Here is a 24,124-nt window from a genome sequence, read left to right on the forward strand (position 1 = left end):
TTCAATAGCTAATATACATGTAGTTGAAAATATGCTTTATAAGAAAAATAACCTCCCTCTCTAACTCCTGATTTACAGAAGTGATACATTTAAGTTTTTAAAATTAGTTTATTTAAAGCAAAAGACTGAGTACATGAAAATACAGAGGGTTCGTTCATATGGCAATGATTATGGTACACAATTAGGAAGTTTAGGCAAACTTGTACGATCATTGCTATATAGTCAACACTTACTAGTGTAATGCTGCAACCCAAACTTCACTGTCTTTAAATTATCCTTAGTTCAGACCTTTCCTACTGGGATTTGAGAACAGACATAAAGCGCACCACACAATTACCACAGTTCACCCAGGGAAAGCATTCCAATTGCACTTTACAGATTTAGTCTGCCTTGTTGCAAGAAAGACGTGCTCTTGGCTGTGAGATGGGATCTAGAGCAGCTGAACAGGAAATGCGTGGGAGAAAGAAGCACTGTGAGCCCCTTTATTGCCCATGCTTTCTTCCCTCCCCTGCATTCAGCATACAGAAGGATGCTCACCTTTTCCCATTCCCGGTCTTTGTTCAGCACAATCACCACCAGCCTGGGGTGCACCTGGTAGCCTTCCTCAGTGAAGGATAAGTCTTTGCCATCCCATGTAACATTGACCATAAATCTAGAAAGGGGAAGAGAGAAAGACAAATTTTTAGGAAAGAGTTAGAGCAATCGAACAAATAAGTGGATGCCACCATTAATGGAATACTGAAAAATTATAAACTTACAATGCTATATTCATCACAAGAAGCCTCTCTGTAGAAGTATTAATAACCATGCAACCATTGCTAGTTGACCATGCTTTAGTAATTGACTGTAATTAACACGTGGAATGTAAGCTTTTTGTCCTGCCAGATTCATAGACCTATATTCAAATGATCTTACAGGAAGATCTGAAAACACATTCTATTATACTCTAACAAACTTCCCTGAAGGAAGCTGCTTGCTCAGAAACCACATGGCATTCAATGTTGAAAAAATGACATTCCATTATTCATTATTTATTCAACTAATATATATGAAGCATTTGCTATATGTCAGGACTCAGCTAGTTGGTCAGGGTAAATAAGAAAATGAACATGATTCCCACCCTCATGAAGTTCAGAGTCTAAGGGGGAGGATAGACATGAATTGATTAATCACAGATTTATGACAAATGATACAAGGGACGGGAGAGTATGCTATAAGAAAGTGAAATAGGGGTGAGGCAAGGCTGAGGAAGTGCAGCTTGACCTGAAGGCTCAATTGGCATTAACTAGGCAAGAAAAGACACAAACAGGCAAAAGAGACAACATGTGCAAAGACTCTGTGGTGTGCATACCAGGAACTGAATGCAGACCAGAGAGGCTGAAGCAGAGAAAGACAGGAAAATGTGAGATCAGGTGAGGCTGAGAAGATGAATAGGAACAGAAAGTGCAGGATTTTAGAGACCATGTTAAATGTCTGTCTTAAAACCGTGGGAAGGTGCAGGCACGGTGGCTCACACCTGTAATCCCAGCACTTTGGGAGGCTGAGGTAGGGGAATCATCTGAAGTCAGGAGTTTGAGACCAGCCTGACCAACATGGAGAAACCCCGTCTCTACTAAAAATACAAAAAAATTAGCTGGGCATGGTGCTGCACGCCTGTATTCCCAGCTGCTCAGAAGGCTGAGGCAGGAGAATTGCTTGAACCCGGGAAGCAGAAGTCACGGTGAGCCGAGATCGTGCCATTGCACTCCAGCCTGGGCGACAAGTGTGAAACCCTGTCTCAGAAAAACAAACAAACAAAAAAAAACTATGGGAAGACATAGAAGCGAGGGTGACATCAAAGAGGTAATAGATCATGTCAATCGAAGGCTGTGTAGAGAATAGATTGGAGGGGAACCAGAGCGGGTACAGAGGGACTACTTATGCTATTCTTATACACCAGGTCAAAGATAATGGTGGCTTTGACTCTGGTTGTGGCCAAAGAAGAAGAGAAGGATGAAGAGAAAAAGCAATAGCAAATAAGACCGAGTGGAGAGATATTTAGGAGGTATTTAGTGAAAGATTAGATGAGGGGAAGGGAGAAAGAGGCATCAACGATGACTCCTAGAATCTACCTTATATAACATGTATAAACTTAACTTTTGGTCTAGGTGTTTTCATTGCAGGTAACATCTGTCTGCCTTACAACATTTATACCCTCATCACTCCTCAAAGCCACCTTGGCCTGTACTCAGGCTGAACTCAGAGAGCCAAGGCAGACTTCATCTCCCAGATTTCGGCTGAGAGGTTCCCCAAGGGATCCACTCTCCTTGCAGCTTGAGAAAAATGTGATGTCGTTAAAGACATCTGAGACAACATGGTGGTGGCCACAAGATATATACAATATGGTGGATTGAAGCATTCAAAGACTTCCCCAGAAAGATACTGTGTCACTTGCTTCATATTCCATTAACATCTAGAGATGCTAAAAAGTGAAAAAAAAAAGAAGAAGAAGAAGAGAACTAGGCTACAAGAAATTTTAAAAAGAGACACTGGCCTAATGGGTCACATGTACATCCCTGGCCCAGCATGGTGCAGAAGCGACTGATGGGGGTGTTGTGTGGGGGAGAATCTGGTTTCCAAGGACAAAGTGAAGAAATTGGGGAAAAGGAAAAGAGCAAATATTGTGTATTTATTCAATAGACTATTCGGGTCATTGAAAATCATGTTTTTGAAGACAAATTAATGATGCAGAGAAAATGCTTACTATTTAATGTTAAAGAAGCAGAAAAGAGGATAAAAACAGGGCTTGTCTATGTCTAAAAGGGTTACGGGTATTTTTCATTTTTTTTTGTGTGTGTATCTTTGTATTCTTCAAGTTCTCTGCAATCAAATACTTTAACAAACAGAAAACTAAAACACTGCTATTCTAGAAGGAACAAAGGATAATCACTGTTCTATCTGGTTTATTTGGGGTATCTCTTATCACTTCCTAGAAAGGTTTTTTGTTTTTTGTTTTTATTTTTGTTATTTTTTTTGAGACGGAGTCTCACTCTGTAGCCCAGGCTGTAGTGCATTGGCACAATCTTGGCTCACTGCAACCTCCGCCTCCCAGGTTCAAATGATTCTCCTGCCTCAGCCTTCCAAGTAGCTAGGGTTACAGGTGCCCACCACTATGCCCAGCTAATTTTTGTATTTTTAGTAGATACGGGGTTTTGCCATGTTGACCAGGCTGGTCCCGAACTCCTGACCTCAGGTGATCCGCCTGCCTCTGGCTCCCAAAGTGCTGGGATTACAGGCATGAGCCACCACGCCTGCCCGAAGGGTATTTTCTTGATTTAACAACTATTTACTCTATTTATTATAGAGACGACGGTCAAATAAAACATATTTACTGTATGCCTGGTATATAGGTCAGGGCTTATAGTAAGTCTTATAGATACAGAAATAAAAAACACAGTGTTTGTCTTCTTTCTTACCCACATTCTTATAATTCAATGGCATAGACACATAAACAATGACAGTACCTATAATGCCACTTATTCACTGATGGAGAGTAAATGTAAGAAGGTGAGACAACACAGACAAAAGGGTCCCTAACTCAACCTGGGGAATCTGGGGAGGGCTTCCCAGGGAATCTTAATGAGTGAAGGGGTTGAGGCAGGAGAAAGCATTCTGGGCAGAGGGATCATCTTAAGTAAAGAGTCAGCAAAGGTAGTAACACACGCTAGAGGAAGTAGGAAACGGCTTAGTAAGGCAGATGGTTATGTTATGTGCAGTGGGATGAGTCTGCAGAGGATCACTGAAGCCAGATCATAATGGACACACTGAAGGGTTTGGATTCGTTCAGAAGGTCATGGTGAGCCAGGAAAGATTTTAAGTAGAGGAGTGATACACTCAGATTTGCAGCCAATAGGGGCAGAAGTGAAAATGCTTCTCTGCACTTGAGGGGACTTGAACATTTTTGTTCACGGCTTAAAAACCATTCATTGTCTAGACAATTGAAACTTTTTTTTCTCTCTTCCTTCTTCCCTTTGATGTTTCCTGGTTGGAGTTTCATGAACTAAATGAACATGGTCCAGATACACACAGCTAGGTGTGCTCCACCTCACACCTCTTATTGAGACTCTAAAGAAGATATTTGCATGGACTGAGTGTTTAGTGGAGAACTGGAGTCAAATTCCTCATTATTAGCAGGACTTCAAAGTAACTAATTGAGCCTAAGTTAAGCTGTTTTTATTTTTCAAGCTGACATTTTGGTTCTGTTTCCCATGGTTATTTTTAGCCCTGTCACATTGTCTGGCATACTGTGGGGGCTCAGTTAATGTTTGGCAAGTATGTTAACAGATCATCACCAAAGGGAAATCCACCCATCCATACATTCATCCATCTATATATCTACCCTTCCAAACATCTGTCAATGCAGTCATTCATCTATCCATCAATCCATCAATACATTTACCTGTCCATTCATCCATCTATCAATACACTCATCAATCCATTAATCCATCCATCCATCCATCTATCCATCAATACATTCATTAATACGTTCATCCATTTTTCCATCCATTAGGCATGTTTGAGCATCTCCTATGTATCACACCCTGTACCAGAACTATGCTATGAAAATGATACAAAAATGACCAAAAATACTTAATTTTTCAAGGTTGGGGAGAGGGACACACAAAATAACTATAACGAAGAACAATAAGTGTAAAAATAGAGATATGGACTAAGTTGTTGGAAAGCATATGAGAAGCAGTGGCTAATTCTATAGTGATTCCATGACTGGAAAAAGGAAACAAAGTGAAAGGGATTTGGGTTGTGCTAAGAAGGAAGAGGAAGGAAAAGTTGAGCAGCTCTTGCTCATGCACATGGAGAAAATGCAAAGTCCAAGGCAGAAAACCCTGAAACATCATGATGTGTTCAATGAGCTGCCATCAGTTCACAATAAGTTGGGGGCAAGTGGGAAAGTAACTTGGGAGAGGACGCTAGAGACAGACGCAGGAGTCAGATAAGCAAGTACTATATAGACTGTACCATGGAGTTTAGACTTCATCCTGTGTTTATTTGGAATGGAGGCTTGAAATGCAAGTTTGTAAGAGGCAGATGGGCAAACAGATGAGGCTTTGCAGTAACCCAAGCAAGGAATAGAGAAGACGGTCAAAGAAAGCAACAGGTGGAATGAAGAGATTGGACAGATAGGCAGGCAAATGCAATGGAATTTCAATACAAAAACTACCGACAAAGACCACCAGTGGCCTTTACCTCAGCTAGCAGAAAATAAGTTACCAGTCACACTGTACCTGCTGCCCTAAGTTGATAATTAGGGTGGCCAACTCACTGAGGTGTTTCTTATTGAGTACAATGAGATCTTAAGCCAGGTTTCAATTATCCAACACTTTGGGGTGAATGTAGTTCAGGTTGAGTCTACCTAGCGTCCCAAATGTGGGAAAACTGAAAAATTTAGTAAATTATCAAGAAATTTGGAAATATCCAGTTTGTTATCTGTTTGGAAATGCTGGATTAGGGAACAAATGTTTTGGTTTCGATAAAGACACTTGGTCCTGGGGAGAGCCATTCACAAGGTTGCGTAACATGAACTGAATGTCACAGCAACTTTTTTTTTTTTGGAAACAGGGTCTCACTCTGCCACCCAGGATGGAGTGCAGTGGTGTAATCTCAGCTCACTGCAACCTCCACCTCCCAGGTTCAAGCAATTATCCTGCTTCAGCCTCACTAGTAGCTGGGATTACAGGTACCTGCCACCACTCCCGGCTAATTCTTATATTTTTAGTAGAGACAGGGTTGCACCATGTTGGCCAGGCTGGTCTTGAACTCCTGACATCAAATGATCCACCTGCCTTGGCCTCCCAAAGTGCTGGGATTACAGGCGTGAGCCACCATGCCCAGCCAACACAGCGACTGTTTTAATCAAGAAGGTAGCATACGCAGTTGAGCACCTTTCTTTGGATTTACTTAAACTCTCCTTCTTTAATTTCCCATCTCCATGTTCTCCACTTGTTCCCTTTTCTTCCATTTGGTAGTAAAATCAGATGGAATTAGCAGAGTGATTACTGAGACGCAAACACTGTTCTTCAGATTATATGAAAATAACTATGCAGAAATCCTCACGCTTCAGATTTTTCTGTGTTCCTCTAAGATTCAATATTCTGGGTGAATGACTCCATATACTCAATGTTAATATTGTCTTTTTCTATTAAAAGTCTTCAGTCCCTTGGGAGGGGGGGAAAAAAAACTCTAACAGAAATTTCTGCTGAACAGTAATTTCATTATGAAGTTGGCAGGGAGCAAGTACCTATTACCTTCAATTCCCCCATCCAATTTCTAGGAAGGACAATCCATATTTCCATGGGCTTTCTTCCCATTTAAACTTGCTCCAGAGCAGAGTTCTTTACCTAGGGAAATACCATTTTACACCACATTGATCAGTTCCCATTAACACCTGCTGGGCACTTGTATTAAACAGTAAAATCTTATCATTGTTTTGCTTATCTCTACAAAATTGATCATAAAGCTTTAGTGGTCAGATAAAATGTCAGAAATTCTGATGGCTTCTAAGCCTCAAATTACAGCTTCAATATCTCCATCAGGAGCCATAAGTACACAGAAGCATGCTGGCAAATAGAGAAGGGGAAGACTCTAGTGATTTGCCAAGATGACTTCTGTGTTGTCATCCACTGGTGGTAAAGTGCTAAGTTGTTTTTTATTGCCAGTGACACTCACAACACTAAATACATATATATTTACATATTTTATATATATTTACATATTTTATATATATATAAAATACATAAAATATGTACATATATATACACATTTCCTCTGGTATTTATAGTATTAAGTGTATGAAGCTGAAGTCCAGGTTAAATAAACATTTCTCTTCCCCTTGTGTTTTGTGCTCTATGAATGGTGATGCATGGTGATCAGAGATAACACTGAAAAACAGGTAGACAATATTTCCTATATTTCCTATATTATGATTGAATATAAATGGGGCCAGAACTGTCCAATTCTCTCTAGGCCTGCTATCACGTTAGATAGCCACCAACCATGTGTAGCTATTGAGCATTTGAAATGTGGTTAGTCTGAATTGAAATGTGCCATCCATGTAAAAATACACACAGAATTTTGAAGACTTTGTATTTTTCAAAAGAGTAAAAGGTCTCATAAATAATTTTAGGTTGATTTCATGTTGGAATAGTTTAGGCATGTTGGGTTAAATAAAATATATTATTAAAATTAATTTTATCTGCTTCTCTTCACTTTTTTAATGGGCTACCAGAAAATTTAAGTTACATGTGACTTGCATTATATTTCTAATGGACAGCTGTTCTAGACTCTCTTTGTGCTTTTGCTTTTGTTTTTAACTGGTAAACTGTAATCATGGAAGCAGGGCCCTCATCTGCCTTGCTTAGTATTATATTTCTAGTGCTAAACAGGGAGTGTGCCACAGAGCTGGTGCTGAACATGTGCAGAATGAATAAAAGAATAACTTGCTGCTTCTATGTTGTTGAGGTTTCATGACATCGAGGAAGGAGAATAGGCTTTACAGTGAGACAGTACCTGGCACCTTGGGCAGCGTATTTAAAATCTACTGAGCCTCCATTTCCTTTTTTTTTTTTTTTTTTGCAAAAATGGATTAAGTTAAACCATACAGACTAGCCATGACAGTTTCATATGGTTTAACCTAACTTCATAGTTCGCATAAAATGCCTAGCACAGTGCCTGGTATACAGCTATTAATAAATAGTAGTTAACATTGATGCAAATTTTCCATGCAGTTTTCACTCTTTTTCCACCCTGTCATATTTTCTAACACCCTACTACAAATGCAATGCTTTTTAAAGCCATGCTTCCCCTTGCCATTTAGTATACTCATTTCCAGAGTCCCTCTGTCCTTGTGTGAACAGCCAACCATAATGGGCTGCATAAGCTTCTTTAACTATGACTTAAAATATCTCATTCCTCCAGATTTCTTTTTTATCTCTTTCGTCTTATAGTCATAAGTCTCCTTTAACTTCCAAAATCTAATTACTTGAGATGTTCTCTAGACATATTTATTATTCACTATTTCCCCCTTAGACTTTAATTCTCTTACTGTTTCACAAATGCCACCATAACCCATTTAGTGTTTCTCAATTTTCGGTTAATTTTCCATCTGCTTTGCCATTTCTGAAGTTCCCAGGGACGTTTCCTGGATCACAGTGTCCCTTAAATGCCTCCTTGAACTGCTTGGGTGTCACAGTTTCTTCGTTTGTCATTTAATTTACATGTTTTTGAAAACACAGTCACTGTTTTCTTTAACCTCTTTTCAATTCTCAAGATACTTTCATTTTCAGAGAGTGTTTTTTTTTTTTTTTCTCTTACAAGCATTCTCCTGGTGTTTGCAAATCCCTTCAACTTTGATGTCTATCTTAGTGCTTTCTCATCTTCCATTAACTATTCCCTCATGGGCACAAATGAATCCTCATCCCTCTTTAGTACAACTTCACTCTACTTTTGCCAGTTTTCAATTCCCAACTCATCCACCTCCTCCTTCTCTTCTTCCTCTGAATATCCTTGGGTTGTCTTTTGACGGCAGCACCTTCCTCCATGCCCTGGTGCTCAATTTCATATACAGTACTCATTGGTGGTTTCCTGTTCCCCATGAACAATTAAAAAGTCTTGACAGCAGAGCCAGGACTTAAACATCAAGGCAGAGAAGGCCAGGCAAGGTGGCTCGCACCTGTAATCCCAGCACTTTGGGATGCCAAGGCAGGTGGATCACCTGAACTCAGGAGTTCGATACCAGCCTGGCCGACATGGTGAAACTCCATCTCTACTAAAAATACCAAAAATTAGCCAAGCGTAGTGGCAGGCACCTATAATCCCAGCTACTCATGTGGCTGAGACAGGAGAACCACTTGAATCCAGGAGGTGGAGGTTGTGGTGAGTGGAGATCGCACCATTGCACTCCAGCCTGGGCAACAAGAGCGAAACTCCATCTCAAAAAAAAAAAAAAAAAAAAAAAGTCAAGACAGAAAAATAATAACTCCAACACAGAGATACTCTAAAATGGGCTCAGAAACCACAACATAAAGAAACAGAAAGAAGAAAAGGATTTTTATAAGGAGAAAAGTATTGTTTATTCTTTCAACACAAATTCTATTGTGGTCAATTAAAAAAATAATGTTAGTTGTCTTGGCTGAGCAATACTGAATTTTAAAGATTTTAGGACAGAAAATAGAAATCTTCTTAAGGGCAGGGGTCTTTGTTCTGATCACTGCAACTCTAAAACACCTAGAAGAGGGTGTGTACTGACTTTTAAGCTAGAGCTTAAAAGTAACTGTGGAATAAATGAAAAAATGAATGAGCAGGCATAGGTCTCTAGGATCCTGCACACTAAATATTTGATTCCAGTACAACAACTGCCAAGAGGCAATATTGCACGAATTGGATAGCCTGAGTTAGAATTCAGTTTTGTGGCTTTCAACCTCAGGTAAGTATCCTCAGTTCTCAGAGTATTTGTTTCCTCTTCTGTAAAAGTGAGGTCATAACAGCCATGTCACTGGGTAATTATAGGGATCACACTAAATGATGTCTAATGAGATGCACAACGTGATAAAGGCCAGCAGAGTGCTTGGCACATTATGGGTGTCTGCTAAACTATGGTAGGGGTAGCAGTAGTTGTCATGGTTTTATATAATTGTCTTTCTTCCTCCTAAAATTTGGGGTCAAAAGCTTTCTTTTAAATGCTGGAGAATCATTTTGGCTACTAATTCCAGTCCCCGAAGGGAGGCAATGAGAGCTCGTCTAGCCCTAACCCAAGGAGAGAGGAGGAGCTCATTTGATTGTTCAGAGCTCACAGCACCCCCTGGACTGGGCTTACTGGTAGATGAAGCTTCTATGGTGCAAAGCCTGTAATCCATGTGCCACCCTGGGCTTCCAACTCTATTCAGGGAGCACACCTGAGTCAAAGGTGACTCCTTAAGGACAGGACCCTATATGCTGTCTTTTGTAATACAACCTCTATGTCTAAAACTTGAGGTAGGTTAGGACAAACCTTTTTTCTGTAAATATGGCTCTCCTCCTCCCAACTCCACAGAGCATACCTGAAACTTTGACCCAGCTGGCCAAAGATTTCAACTAGAAGCAGGGTGTATAGAGTAGGGTCTAAGATGCATGTCCTAATTCTACTTTATTGGGAGTTATAGGAATTCTGAATGACCATTAATAAAGTGGTTCTTCGAATCTCAGGCTGCTCTTGGAACCTGGGGTAAGGAATCTGGAAATTCTGGGTAGTATTTATAATACTGTTAAAATAGCACCAAATGCGTCACCATTAACCTCTCATGACTAAGGATCACCTAACCACTTTGAACTGGCTGGCACAAGAGCCAGTGGAACCAGCTCACATAATGAGCTTCTAATCCAAATGAGCAGAAAAAAATGTATGTAACGTGACGTGCATTTCCAAGTTCACTCAATCACCTGTGCCTATGCTGCCAAATTATTCAAGATCTCAAAGTGGCAGATGTGCGTGCATGTTGCTCTTCCAACCAAAAACTGTAGAATGAGATGATATGTATCAATTGACATTCAATTCAAGGTGTGATTTTTATTTCAGAATTTCTGGATATTCACATACTGGAATATAGAACTCATAAAAGCAGGGATTTTGCCTGGTTTTTCTTTCCGCTGCTTTTTCTCCCTTGAAGAACCTAGAATAGTACCTGGTATAAAGTAGATGCTCAATGCAAATTCGTGGAATGAACAAAAGTCTCAACTCTCTGTCTTTTCTTTTGTTTTTCCTTTTGATGATGAGCCCTACTTTGTCTTTCTGTCCAGTGGGTGTCTACCTGCGTTCTGTGAATTACCACTAGACATCCAGTGAGGTAACTCAAAGGCAGAGAGGAAAGGTCGGGGGTGATATGCCAATGGGACTCTAACATTCCTAACTCCACTTACACCGTTAATATGTTGTTCTTTTTTATACGATATTATTTGGGGAAAATACATATTATATATATATATATTTTTGAGACACAGTCTTGTCTGTCACCCCAGCTGGAGTGCAGTGGTGCGACCTCGGCTCACTGCAAACTCCACATCCCGGGTTCAAGTGATTCTCATGCCTCAGCCTCCCGAGTAGCTGAGATTACAGGTGTGCACCACCACACCTGGCTAATTTTTTGTATTTTTAGTAGAGAAGGGGTTGGTCAGGCTGGTCTCAAACTCCTGACCTCAAATGCTCCATCTGCCTCGGCCTCCCAAAGTGCTGGGATTACAGGCGTGAGCCACCACATCCCACGCCTGACCAGGGAAAATATCTTTATATTAATCAATTAAACAAATAAACTAGAAGACAATTAAGATATTTGCTCATCCATGCTGCTACAAAAGAACTCTGGTCTTCAAATCAGGAGACCTAGAATCTTGTCCTGTCTCCCTGAATATGTGAGTAAGAGCGATTACTTAAGGATAAGGGAATAAAATGTATTTAGCTTCTAATATATGTTGAATGGTGTGCCAGATACTTTCCATATGTTACCTGAATTCTCACCCAAAGATCTAAGTGCAGATTTTCTCATTTTACAGAGAGAAAACAGAGGTGGGTTTTATAATGGTATGAAAAGCTATACGGGTCAAGAGACTTCTGGTTGTTCATCAATATCCTCTTTTCTTCTGCCTTAGTAACAGAAATTCTATTTTTAGAGGGGCACAGAACCTCCAATAATAAAGCTTACATTTCTAGCTTCCCCAGCAGCTAGGCATGACCCTATGACAATTTTCTGGATAATAGGAAGACAGAAGATATGATATGTACAACTTAAAGGAAGTACTGTAAAAGAAGGAGGTGAGCCCGTCTTTGTTCCTTCCTCCTTCCTTCTAGTTGCAATGCAGATATGATGGCTGGAGCAGTAGCAGCCATCTTGAATTATGATGTGGAAGCCACTGGCTGAGGGTGGCAGAGCCACAGGGTAGAAGGAGCCTGGGTCCCGGACACTGTGGAATACCACACCAGCCCTAGACAACCTTTGCACAAGAAAGAATTCAATGCCTATCTTCTTTAAGCTACTTTTATGTTTTAGAATTTCTGTCATTTAAAGAAATAATTTTAGCTGGGTTAAGCAGTCAACTAGTTATTTGAACCAAAATCCTTCAGATTTCAAAGGCTTTGAATTAAGGCACAGCAGCACTCATTTAACCTCCCTACACCTCAGTTGCCTTCTCTGAAAAATGGGGGGGGGGGTAGTAACACACACTTCTTTATTTTTCCAACTCTACAATATTTAATTTTTTCTCCTCATCTTCCCCCACTCCCATGAATACACAATGCATTTGGTCCTAACCCCATTTCTTAGTATATGCTGTTCCTCCCACCCAGAATGCCTTTCTGCCTCATCCTCTTCAGTCTAAACCCAGTATTTGTTTTTAATAAGGCTGATTTCAAGCTGTTTCTTCATTGTGGGGTTTCCTAATAATCTTTCCTTCTCTTGGTTCTGTTTTTTTTTTGGCGGGGGGGTGGTGGGGGGGTGGGGGGGGTGACGGAGTCTCACTCTGTTGCCCAGGCTGGAGTGCAGTGGTACGATCTCGGCTCATTGCAACCCCCACCTCCTGGATTCAAGCGATTCACCTGCCTTAGCCTCTCTAGTAGCTGGGACTACAATCGCGTGCCACGATGCCCAGTTAATTTTTTTGTATTTTTAGTAGAGACGGGGTTTCACTGTGTTAGCCAGGATGGTCTCAATCTCCTGACCTCATGATCCGCCACCTCGGCCTCCCAAAGTGCTGGGATTACAGGCGTGAGTCACCGTGCCCGGCCTCTCTTGGTTTTCTTAATCCATTCCTCATGTGACAGCAGTTAGCAATACATTGTCTCCTGCTATTCTCTGAGGATTCCACATTCACACATTTGGTCCCACCAGGAGCAAAGGTCAGATCTTCCCTTCTGTCATTTATGTTTATCCAGCAGACTTGCCATTGAGCACAGCATGTTCACCATTTATTGACTCGATTCAAAAAGGGATACCTTAATTTCCACCTGAGGACCACCTTTTCCCTACTTGACACCAAACACAAGGAAGGCTGAGCAAGGACAGTAAGCCAGTCCACAAATCTTTGTCCATATTATTTTTCTGCAGCTATAATTCCTGTTCATTCCCTGCGTCAGGCTTATTGGCCACCCCTCATGATCATCTCAAACAATACCTCTTCCACAAAGTATTACTTGACTCCTTCAAGTTAGATGCATCCTCTTCCAACTCTCAACCCCTGTTCTTCATGTGGCACACACCACTTAGAGGGCACCTTCTTTATTTATGTTGGTCCCAACCACTCAGGACTAATTTTAAAAAGACACCTCTTTCTGAAGACCCTTTACTACCATTTGGCAGAACAACTGTCAAAATAAAACACAAATGTTTGATGAAGCTGATATGAAGGGTGCTCCTGGACTTGTGTAATTCATAGCCTGAACAATGTTATCACCTCTCCCAGACTGTCAACTCCCTGAGGATAAGAATTCATAGCTCAGTACCTTGAACTCTGGGAGCACTGTGAGTTGCAGAGAAGAGTGGATTTAGAGACAGGCAAACTGAAGTTCAGTTTTAAATCCACAATTGTTGGTGTTTATACCCTTAAGGAAATCAAGTTATTCCAGACTCAGCTCACTTCTGTGTCAATGGGGGTAAGGCCGCTGTTTTCACCAGTTCAGGCTGCTATACCAAACTACCACAGTGTGGGTGGCTTAACTAACAAACATTTGCATCTCACAGTTCTGGAAGCTGGAAACTTCAAGATCAAGGCACCAGCAGATTTGGTGTCTGGTGAAAGCCCTCTTGCCTGTTTACAGAAGGCTGTCTTCCTAAAGTGTACTCACATGGTGGAGAGGGATCTATCCCATGTCTCCTCCTCTTTTTCTTTTTCTTTTTCTTTTTCTTTTCTTTTCATTTTGAGACAGAGTCTTGCTCTGTCACCCAGCCTGGAGCGCAGCAGCGTGATCTCAGCTTACTGCAACCTCCACCTCCCGGGTTCAAGTGATTCTCATGTCTCAGCCTCCCCAGTAGCTGGGATTACAGGTGTGCACCACCAAGCCCAGCTAATTTTTTGCATTATTAATGAAGACAGGGTTTTTCTATGTGGGCCAGGCTGTTCTCAGTCTCCTGGCCTCAAGTGATCTGTCCACCTCAGCCTCCCAAAGTGCTGGGATTACAAGGGTGAGCCACCGTGCCTGGCTCTTCCTCTTTTTACAAAGGCATTAGTTCCATTGCAAGGGCCCCACCCTCATGACATCATCTAACCCTAATTACCTCCCAAAGCCCCACCTCCAGATACCATCACTTTGGGGATTAGGGTTTCAACATAAACTTTCAGTCCATAACAACCACACGGCACTGTTGCGAAGTTTCATGGTGGCATCATGAGAGTTAGAAGGAGTCCTATGATAAGCACATTGTTTTTGATTGACATCCAGTAGTAGTGTGACCAACCATCCCAGTTGTCCCAGCACTGAGGTGTTTCCTGTGGCATGAAAATTTCAATGCTAAAACCAAAACCATAAATTATGGACCACAAATTAAGAGTTTGATCCACTAAGAAATATACCAAAAGGACATCTATAGAAAGGCTTCAAATCTACTTCTTAGTAAACACATCACTTCAATAAACATCAGTTGAACATCTACTTTATGCTAGCAAAGTAGAGGAAATAAAGAGGTAAGTAAAAATTGTATGGTCCTTTCTCTGCAATCATTTAGAGTTTAAGGGAAAGGCAGATCGTATGCAAATAATTACAATACATGGCAATACGTCTGCAGCTAACGTTCCTGTTGCTGTAAGAACATTAGGAGGGGGACCTGACCCATCAGAATACTGGTTAATCTTCCATTACTCCATTTCTACTTGCTTTTTTTCAGGGCAAACACCAAGTTGATTTATCAGAAAGAATACAAATTTCTCATGCTTTTCAGAACTGGGCAGATAATATCAATGAGTAAAACGAGCCAGGTGCAAGATGATAACAGTGGTGAAAATCTTAGCTAAAGGCTTTCAAATTCATTTAAATGTAAATGAAATAAAACCGATCTACTGGCTGCTCATTTGGACTGTCTGTTCTAAACGAACTGAAAAATATTCATGTTCCTTCCTCTAGCAAAAACCTAGACTTCCTTCTATACCAGTACAGTTCACGGGACTGCATCCCTTCTGGGGCAGAGCGATGTGCCTATGGATATACAATAAGCCCGGATCTTTGAAAAAGTCCTCCCTTATGTATATCGGAACACTTATTTGTTTCCCTGGCCATAAAAATATATACAAGGGGGAGGGATGCACCTGTCCCATGGCGGATCAATTAGATTCTGTCTCCTAGGAATTTGAAACTTGATAGGTAAGACACACAGACCAGGAATTGTTGGCTCTAAAACAATGTAATAGTGACTCTCCCTCATTGAGGAATGTTGCCTCACCTTATGACCTTTCCAAGATTAGTTGCTCAACTTATACTTTGATTTTTAAAAGGTCTAGTAAAGCCCCAAACAATATTTTCTATTGTTTCTCCTTCATTACCTCCTTTTAATTAAATTAAGCTAATCAGGCTTTATTTCTGTTGCTTGCTACCAAAATGTCTTTCACTTTGCTCCTACCTGGACTATAACATCTGTACTGCTATTCAGATTCCTACATTTCATCCTCCATACTCATATCAAGCCCACTTGCCAGATGAAATGTTCCCACACCTCAGCTCTGATCATGTGCCACCCTTCTCAAAACCCTGAAATGGATCCCCACTGTCCAAAAATAAAATCCATGCTCCTTGGCCAACTTTAATTTTTCCAACCTTCCATCCTAAAACTGTTCTTAACAGTATCCTGCATTGGAGCAAACCCAAACCACTCATGGTATCCCAGTAAAGTCTTGTGATTTTCCACTTCTTAGCTTTTGTTCCTACACCTCCCTCCACTGGAAATGCAGTCATAGGTGTTGTTTCTGATTACTTTCATTTCCTGATAATAGATCTTCCCCCACGAACCCTGGAGGGCATCTCTGGCCACAGAAATTGGTTCAGGGATCGGCACATGACTCAATCTCATTCAATCACATTTCTTCTCTGGGAATTTTTTATTGCAACTATAAGGGATCACTGTCTTTCTGGATTAAAAAAGTATGTGAATCAATACTTAGTTTAGATGAGTTCATTCCCTATCACCTGGAGGCAAGCAACTCACCTTAACAGGGAGAAATATGGAAAGGAGAGGAAGACCTGAAGACACTGTTTGAGCCTGGATCTAGACACACAAGATAACAAGTCCATCCTTTCTAGTTGAATGGACCAATAAATCATTTTGCACTTTTTTTTTGTGCCTAAGTTAACAAGAATTTATTTTCTCTCAGTGAAAATCACAAATTTTTGTTTTTGTTTTGTTTTGTTTTCAAGATAGGGTCTTGCTGTGTTGCCCAGGCTGGAGTGCAGTGGCACAATCACAGCTCACTGCAGCCTCAACCTCTGGGGCTCAAGTGATCCTCCTACCTCAGCCTCCTTAGTAGCTAGGTAATTCCTGTATTTCTTGTAGACAGGATTTCACCACATTGCTCAGGCTGGTCATAAACCCTTGGACTCAAGCAATCTGCCCACCTTGGCCTCCCAAAGTGCTGGGATTACAGGCATGAATCACGATGCCCGACCACAAAAGTCTTGTTTTTCTATTCAGCCATCGAAGGACATTTAGGTGTTTTACAGTTTGGGGCAATTATGAAAAGAGGTTATAAACATTTGTGCACAGGTTTTTGTGTGACCATAGGTTAAATACCTAAGAGTGAGATCATTGTATGGATATACAATGAAATACAATATGGGAATACAAACAATGAATTATAGAAACACAGAACAGCTTGAATGAATTGAAGAGGCATTCTACTGACTGACGGAAGTGACCCTCAGAAGGTTACACGCTGTATGATTCTATCTTATATGACATTCTCCGAAACCCAAAACTACAGACACAGAGAAGAGATCAGTGATTGTGTGACTAGAGCAGAAAGTGTGGCTGTAAGTAGACATGTAAGGGATTTTGGGGGCTGGTGTGATGGAACGGCTCTGAATCCTGACTGCAGTCATGATTATACGAATCTGTGTGCCAAGAATCATAGAGTCATGCCTCCAACAGTCAATTTTACTAGATATTATTTTTAAAAATAAAATTTAAAATTTTCATTAAAAAATAAAAGAAAATAAAGCAAAATCACAAGTCTCAATTAAATACAAAGATTTGTCTCGCCTAAATATTCACATGTTCAAATCCTCCAAAACTGAGCAGAGAGTCCACCTTTTCCCAAAAGGCTCACTGAGCTACCAGCCTCCACTCCCTCCTCAAAACTCCCCTTACTTCCTCTGCATCTCCATTTCCACCTTAGAGTTTTTCAAACACATACATTCTCTTCTTTGCTGGAGGGTAAGCTCCCGGGAAACAGGGATCATGTCTGAGCCCTCGCTGCGTGCCCTCACCCCTGCACAGTGTCTGGCATATGGTAGGCGGTCAGTGACCATTTGCTGAATGAGCAGGAGCAGATTTTCATCTGGCCGGAGCTGGAGTCCTGAGCAGCATGGAGAATGTCCCGGTGTGCTGGATGGCATGTGAGAACCATCAGGACAGAGTTAACTGTATTCTGGCCTAAATAGAGGTCTGAACTCTGCCGGGCCTCATAATGAAACTTGACAGCACTGTGTACATTAGGAGTAATAATGTTTCACACCCGGACATGGATTTCTGGTGCGGAAATGTGTCCCCTAAAAGACTGAGCTCTGCAAGTCCCAGTCACTGCTCTGATATTCATATCTTCATCCATAATTGCAAGGTCACCCTCTTGGTGGGAGAAGAGAATGATGTGTTTACCACCTAAAGGGCAAAAGAACTGCTGGGTGGAGGAGGAGTTTGGTTTTGTCTTGTTTTTTTTTTTCTGTATAAATGGTAAAAAGAATATAGCTTTTTTTTTCTTTTTACTATAGTCCTTCTTCCAGTTTTTTTTCCCAAATAGCTATAAAGGGTTAATCTTACAACTACAGAGAAATAATCATGGGGAGAGTAGGAGGAAGAGAAAGAGGGAACAAAGGAGGAGAAAGAGGAAAAGAAGAGAAGTTAAAGAGAAGAAAACCCAGGGGAAGAAGGAGAAGAAGAAGACAGACCAACAGGAGAGTAAAGGGAGAAGCGTGGGAAAAGGAAAAGGGCTGTTTTCTTACACTTGATAATGAAACAAAATGGAGTTTGAAGCCCAGCAGAGCCCTTCAGGAAAGCTGGCCAGGGCTGTGTGGGAGGAGATCCTCATGTCAGTACGATGAGAGCGAGAGAGAGTGGCAAGATGGATTGCGTCCAGAGCTGGGCGAGCAGCAAACAGGAAGGGAGCAGTGAGGGGATGCACCACACCGTGGCCTGGCACCAGGCCCTCCCTGGTGACATTGGGAAAGTAGGTCAGTTTCAGAGCTGGCTGGGGGATGAATGGTCAGCCAGGAGCAAGTGGTGGGAATTAAGGATGCTGAGTGAGAGGTTGACTTGAGCATGGGATCCAGGAGACAGGGAGTGTTATTAGTCTGTTTTTCACACTACTGATAAAGACATACCTGAACTGGGAAGAAAAAGAGGTTTAATGGACTTATAATTCCATGTGGCTGGGGAGGCCTCACAATCATGGTGGAAGGCAAGGGGGACCAAGTCACGTCTTACATGGAAGGGAGCAGGCAAAAAGAGTTTGTGCAGGGAAACTCCCCCTTTTTAAAACCATCAGATCTCATGAGACTTATTCACTATCACAAGAAAAGCATGGGAAAGACCCGCCCCCATGATTCAATTACCTCCCACCAGGTCCTTCCCACAACATGTGGTAATTCAAGATGAGATATGGGTGGGGACAATGCCAAACCATATCAGGGAGCTTCCCTAGCACAACAGAAATAATGAAAGCCAGCCCTAGGTTGAGCTGTCCAGTAGATCTTTCTAGCACAATGGCAATATATCTGTCACATCCAGTATGGCAGCCACTAGTCACCTGTTGCCATTGAGCAATTGAAATGTGGATAGTGTGACTGAGGATATGAATTTTCCATTTTATTTAATTTTACTTAATTTCCATTTAAATAGCCACATATGGCTAGTGGCTGGCTGTCATATCAGATAGCTTAAGTACAGAGAAAAGAGCTGTGTGGATCACATTCAAGGAGAAATTGATTGCCAAGAGGAGCCCAAAAGGCTGTTTTCTGAAATGCCTTAAGTGTATTTGAGATGGTACACAGATGCATTTAGATGGCACATGGGCAAACTTTATTTTTAGAATTAGATTTTATTATTTTCATGTATATTGGAAAAATGGAACTAGCATCTCAAACCCAGTGTTTCATATATATCATTGCTTAAGAAGAGGCTATGGTGGAATTTTATGTCTCTAAAAGATTAGGTCAATGTAGGTAAAAAGTACTATGTTAACAATATCACAGAGGGCTTACAGATCTAGCAAAAAGTAATAAATGTATTTCATGTAAACGGAATAATACACTATGTGGCCTTTTGTGCCTGGCCTCTTTCACGTAGCCTAATGTTTTCAAGGTTCATCAATGTTGGAAAATATATTTCATTCCTTTATGGCTCATATTCTATAGTATGGACAAACCACATTAAGTTCATCCATCAAATGTCTGTTGATGGACATCTAGGTTTACACTTTGGGTTACTATGAACAGTGCTTCTAGGAACATTCTAGTACAAGTTTTTGAGTTTTTGTTTGAATACCTATTTTTAATTTGGGGAGGTATCTAACTAGAAGTAGAATCTTTTAGGGGTAGGGTAATGAGGTGGTTCTGAAACTAGATAGTGGTGATGGTTGTATAACATTGTGAATGCACTTAATGCCACTGAATTATACAGTTTAAAATTGTTAAAATGGCAAATTTTTTGTTCTATTTTTCCACAACAAAGAATCATTTTAAATGAAAGTAACAAAGAAAGTAAGCAGATGGCTGAATAGAACTGAGCTAATTCAAGGACACAATAAGTAGTTGAAAAGCAGTCATAGCTGAGATATGAGATTTAAACTCATATTTGAGTCTCATATGAAGTCTCAGAGTTCTTTTTTTTTTTTTTTTTGAGACGGAGTCTTGCCGTTGCCCAGGCTGGAGTGCAGTGGTGTGATCTCAGCTCACTGCAACCTCTGCCTCCCAGGTTTAAGTGATTTTCCTGCCTCAGCCTCCTGAGTAGCTGGGACTACAGGTGCCCACCACTACATCTGGCTAATTTTTGTATTTTTAGTAGAAATGGGGTTTCACCATGTTGGCCAGTCTGGCCTCAAACTCCTGACCTCAGACCATCTGCCTGCCTTGGCCTCCCAAAGTGCTGGGATTACAGGCATGAGCCACTGCACCCAGCCTTGGAGTTCTTTTGATTCAATCTTCTGCCCCTGAATCATTTCTACAATACCTCTGGCAGATAGGTGGGCCTATTTTTCTGCTTGCCTGCTTCCATGGAGTAAAGACCTCAGTACCTCTCCAAAACAACCAGTATCATTGGTGTATAGATACACGTTTTAGAAAGGTCTTCTTTACTTTAACTAAAAAAAAAAAATCCATCTTGTAATTTTCACATTTTATCCTATAGTCCCCAGAATTATCCAAAATAATGTATTCCTACTATGTGCCTGGCTAACAGCACAGGAGCTAACAGCAGCCTTAAATAGGAGTGACAGCAAAGAGTTAGCGGAGGTCAACCCGTGTAGAGAAGTTTCCAAAATGACCATAAGCTGAGTGTGGTGGCTCACACTTGTAATCACAGCATTCTGGGAGGCCAAGGTGGGAGGATCACTTGAGGCCAGGAGTTTGAGATCAGCTTGGGTAACATAGAGAGACGCTCATCTCTAAAATAAACAAACAAAATGGTCATAAAATGAATGAAAGGAACAGTGAAACACAGTGATTACATGCACTAGCTCTGGAGCTAGAAAACCTTAAGTTTATATGCTAACTCAGCTAGTTCCTAGTGTTAGCGATCTTGCGCAAGTTATTTAACTATCCGTAGCCTGTTTCTTGATCAGTAAAATGGGCATAATCATAGAAGCCATGCCACAGGTTTGTCATGAGTATAAAATGAGAATTCATCGAGAGTCCTGAGCACCATCCCAATCCCTGTATCCAGTGGCTCTCATTAATATTAGCCCATCAATGTTAACAATGCCCTCCAACTTAGGAACAAGGAAGTGCATTTGGAAAAACATAGCTCTACAAAGGTCTGTCTCCTAACCTGTGATGGCCATTTACCCATCATGTAACAGGGAGAAGCACATGATTATAATGTCTAGAAAATTTTAAATAATTCTACAGAAAAAAACCTGAGTATAAAGGTTGAATGAACACTTTTACACTTTTGGGAAGTTTCTATGACTTATTTAAGTGATGATTCCCACCCTTAGTCAAGCTGAAAAGCAGCTCCTAAAGGGTGAGAGGCATTAAGGTATTGTGCTTAAGAGCATGACTGGGCAAGCTATTCACTCTGCATCTTAGTTTTCTCAGCTGTAAGATGGGGTTAATATCCCTACCTCATAGTGTTGGTGGGAGGATTAAATGAGTTAGTACCTGTAATGTGCTGGCACACAGTGAGCACAAAATATGTGTTAACTATGATGAGGATGATGGTGATGGTGGTGATGGTGATGATGGTGTTGATGGTAATGACGATGATGATAAAGGAAAAGGAGAAGGAAGAGGAAGAATGGGGAAAAAAAGGAAGAAGATGTTGGTAATTATGGCAATGATGATAGATAATGATGTTGGTGATGGTGTGATGTTGATAGCAGTGGTGGTAGTGATTATGGAGATGATGCTATAAATGGTGATGGCGATGATGTGATGTTGATGATGATGATGATGATACCAATGTCGGCATCATTTAGTCTCTGCCCTTTCCAGAACCATGGTTCCAGAAACACCATTTTCAGAACTTAGCCCCTGATGAAATGCATATAAAAGCTTTATCAAGCTGCAAAAGGAATAATGAGAAGATAAAGCACTCTTCTTAAAATTCAGAGTAAGTGGGTGGGGTGGGGGGAGGGTAGTACAAAGAAGTGGTTAAGAACAGAAGCTTTGGACTTAAGAGTCCTTGCTTTATATCTCAGTATTGCTAGTTATGAGTCTGCCTCTTTAATTGTGCCAACTGGGATTCATGTTTAAAATCTGCATAATGGGGATAATAAAAATACTCATATGGAGTATCTCTGCGTATTAAAAGGGCAATATGCACAAAACACTTTGTGGAGAGCCTGGAACATAGTAACTGAAGAATAAACATTAGTTATCACTGGTATTAATGGGCACAATTAAAGGTGAATGATCTGAGCCAAGGAACAAATGCTATTGAATTTCATATCTAAAAGGCAGTAATAGCTGTGCTGTTCAGCAAAATGTATGGGAGGATTCCAAGGCAGATAATTCAGCTGGACCCGAATAGTCTCCACATAGAAGAGTTTTAAGGTTATCTATCTAAACCAACAGAACGGCTCCCTCTGCCCTTGGCCTCGCCATACATTGCAGAAACTCTTCCCAGTCTTCCTGCCAGAAGATTCCAGTGTCCACATGATTTCTCTCCACTTCTTTGGAGGGTCCCTTCCACCGATAGCTCAAAGTGTCAGCAAGAGCTTCCTTTCACTGAACCACAGTTATTTCCTTGAAGCTTCAACCCACTAGCTCTAGTTCTCTACTGTGAGCAAAGGAGACTAATTCTACTACAATTTCCCGATGGCAGTCCTTTAAAACTCTGAAGCCAGTTCTTGGGTCACTCCTTACGAGTCTCCTCTAGGGAAACATTTCTCATAAGACACATAGTAGATATGGGTGCTCTATTTCATTCAAAAATATACATATAGAGTCTTCACTCTTTTTCTCCAGACAGGATCTTGAATTTGCAGAATGAGATTCTATTCCAGGGACCTTTATGTAAAGATTTATAGACATTTGCTACAACGCATTGTGCAACCTTGTATTTTAGGTCAAATAAGTAATTGAAACAAGTTTCTTTATGTTTCCCCTCTATATAGGAATAATTAATAATAATATTAAATTGAGGGTCCAACATCGGCTAGGCACAGTGCTGGTTGTTTAACATAAGTTATCGCATTTTATACTTCAGCAGCTCTGGAACTAAGCAGCTAATGCATTCAATTGAGAGAGTGTTTGCATGTTTCGGAAATTGGGCCTTGTATCCTGGAAAAGAGCTATATTCTACGCTTCATTTACACTTCACTCATCAAAACACTCTTTGGTAAGAGCTATTTGATGTTCTAGGTCCAACTTTTTTTTAGCTTTTGCCTTTAAGAGGTCACGTTTTGCATTCTTTGACTCAATCCTCAAGGCTCTGAGCCTGCTTAAAACGTAGAAGGCAGATAACGTTTGGGCTTGAAGTTTGGAATAACATTTTTTTTTCCATTTCTCCTTTGGGAGGGATATTGTATTTCACCCACAGGGGTTCTTTTTACTTGTTGCTGATTTTCAAAAGAAAAAAATAAAAGAACAAAATTACAAAATCCATTATGTGAAGGCATTAGAACTGAGTGTGAAAAACAATTTAGAATAGAGGCTCCCAAGAATGTTTGATTTGGAGAGAAGTAGAAAATCATTCTTGGTTAAAAAAAAAAAAAGATGCAGTTCCAGTATTAGAATAAAATCAGAGACTAATTTCTTCCAGCTAAAGTACAGCCAAGAGTCAAAATGCCAAGTCATCATTTAAAAAAACGGCAAATCTTAGTATTTCTTTCCTGGACAAAAACACCTAGGAAGACAATAAAACTTTACAGAACTGCCAGTTTTCAACATGCTGGCAGCAAAACCCAGCAGATGCACCAACAAGAAAGGCAGACCTAAACCAGCCTCGCAGGGGCATCATTTGGCAAAGGGACAGCCTGCCACCATACTGGTTTCTATTTCAGATAACAAAATTGTCCAATAGTGTCTAATAGAGTTAACTCAACCAGCTGTGTGGCTGACAGGCCTGCACCTGCTTTCAGTATCAGTTCCGGCTTCTGAACAGCACAGGCTATTCCAGTTCTCACCGTGTTAAACCACAGAAAATTTCCCAATGCACAAGTTCTGAAACTATCTTCAACGCATACGCATTTG

The 24,124-nt window shown here is 40.8% G+C and overlaps 1 protein-coding gene across 2 annotated transcripts in view; it reads right to left on the bottom strand.

Annotated features, from left to right (window-relative positions):
- GRIN2A (glutamate ionotropic receptor NMDA type subunit 2A) overlaps nt 1-24,124 on the bottom strand; it is a 432,359-nt gene that overhangs the window by 136,387 nt on the left and 271,848 nt on the right. For both annotated transcript variants that reach the window (XM_004057187.5, XM_055365257.2), the window contains exon 5: nt 538-652. In XM_004057187.5, coding sequence (XP_004057235.4) covers nt 538-652 — 115 coding nt within the window. The remainder of the gene's footprint in view (nt 1-537; nt 653-24,124) is intronic.

The sequence above is a fragment of the Gorilla gorilla genome, chromosome 18 (assembly GCF_029281585.2).
Source record: "Gorilla gorilla gorilla isolate KB3781 chromosome 18, NHGRI_mGorGor1-v2.1_pri, whole genome shotgun sequence".
Taxonomy (NCBI): Eukaryota; Metazoa; Chordata; class Mammalia; order Primates; family Hominidae; genus Gorilla; species Gorilla gorilla.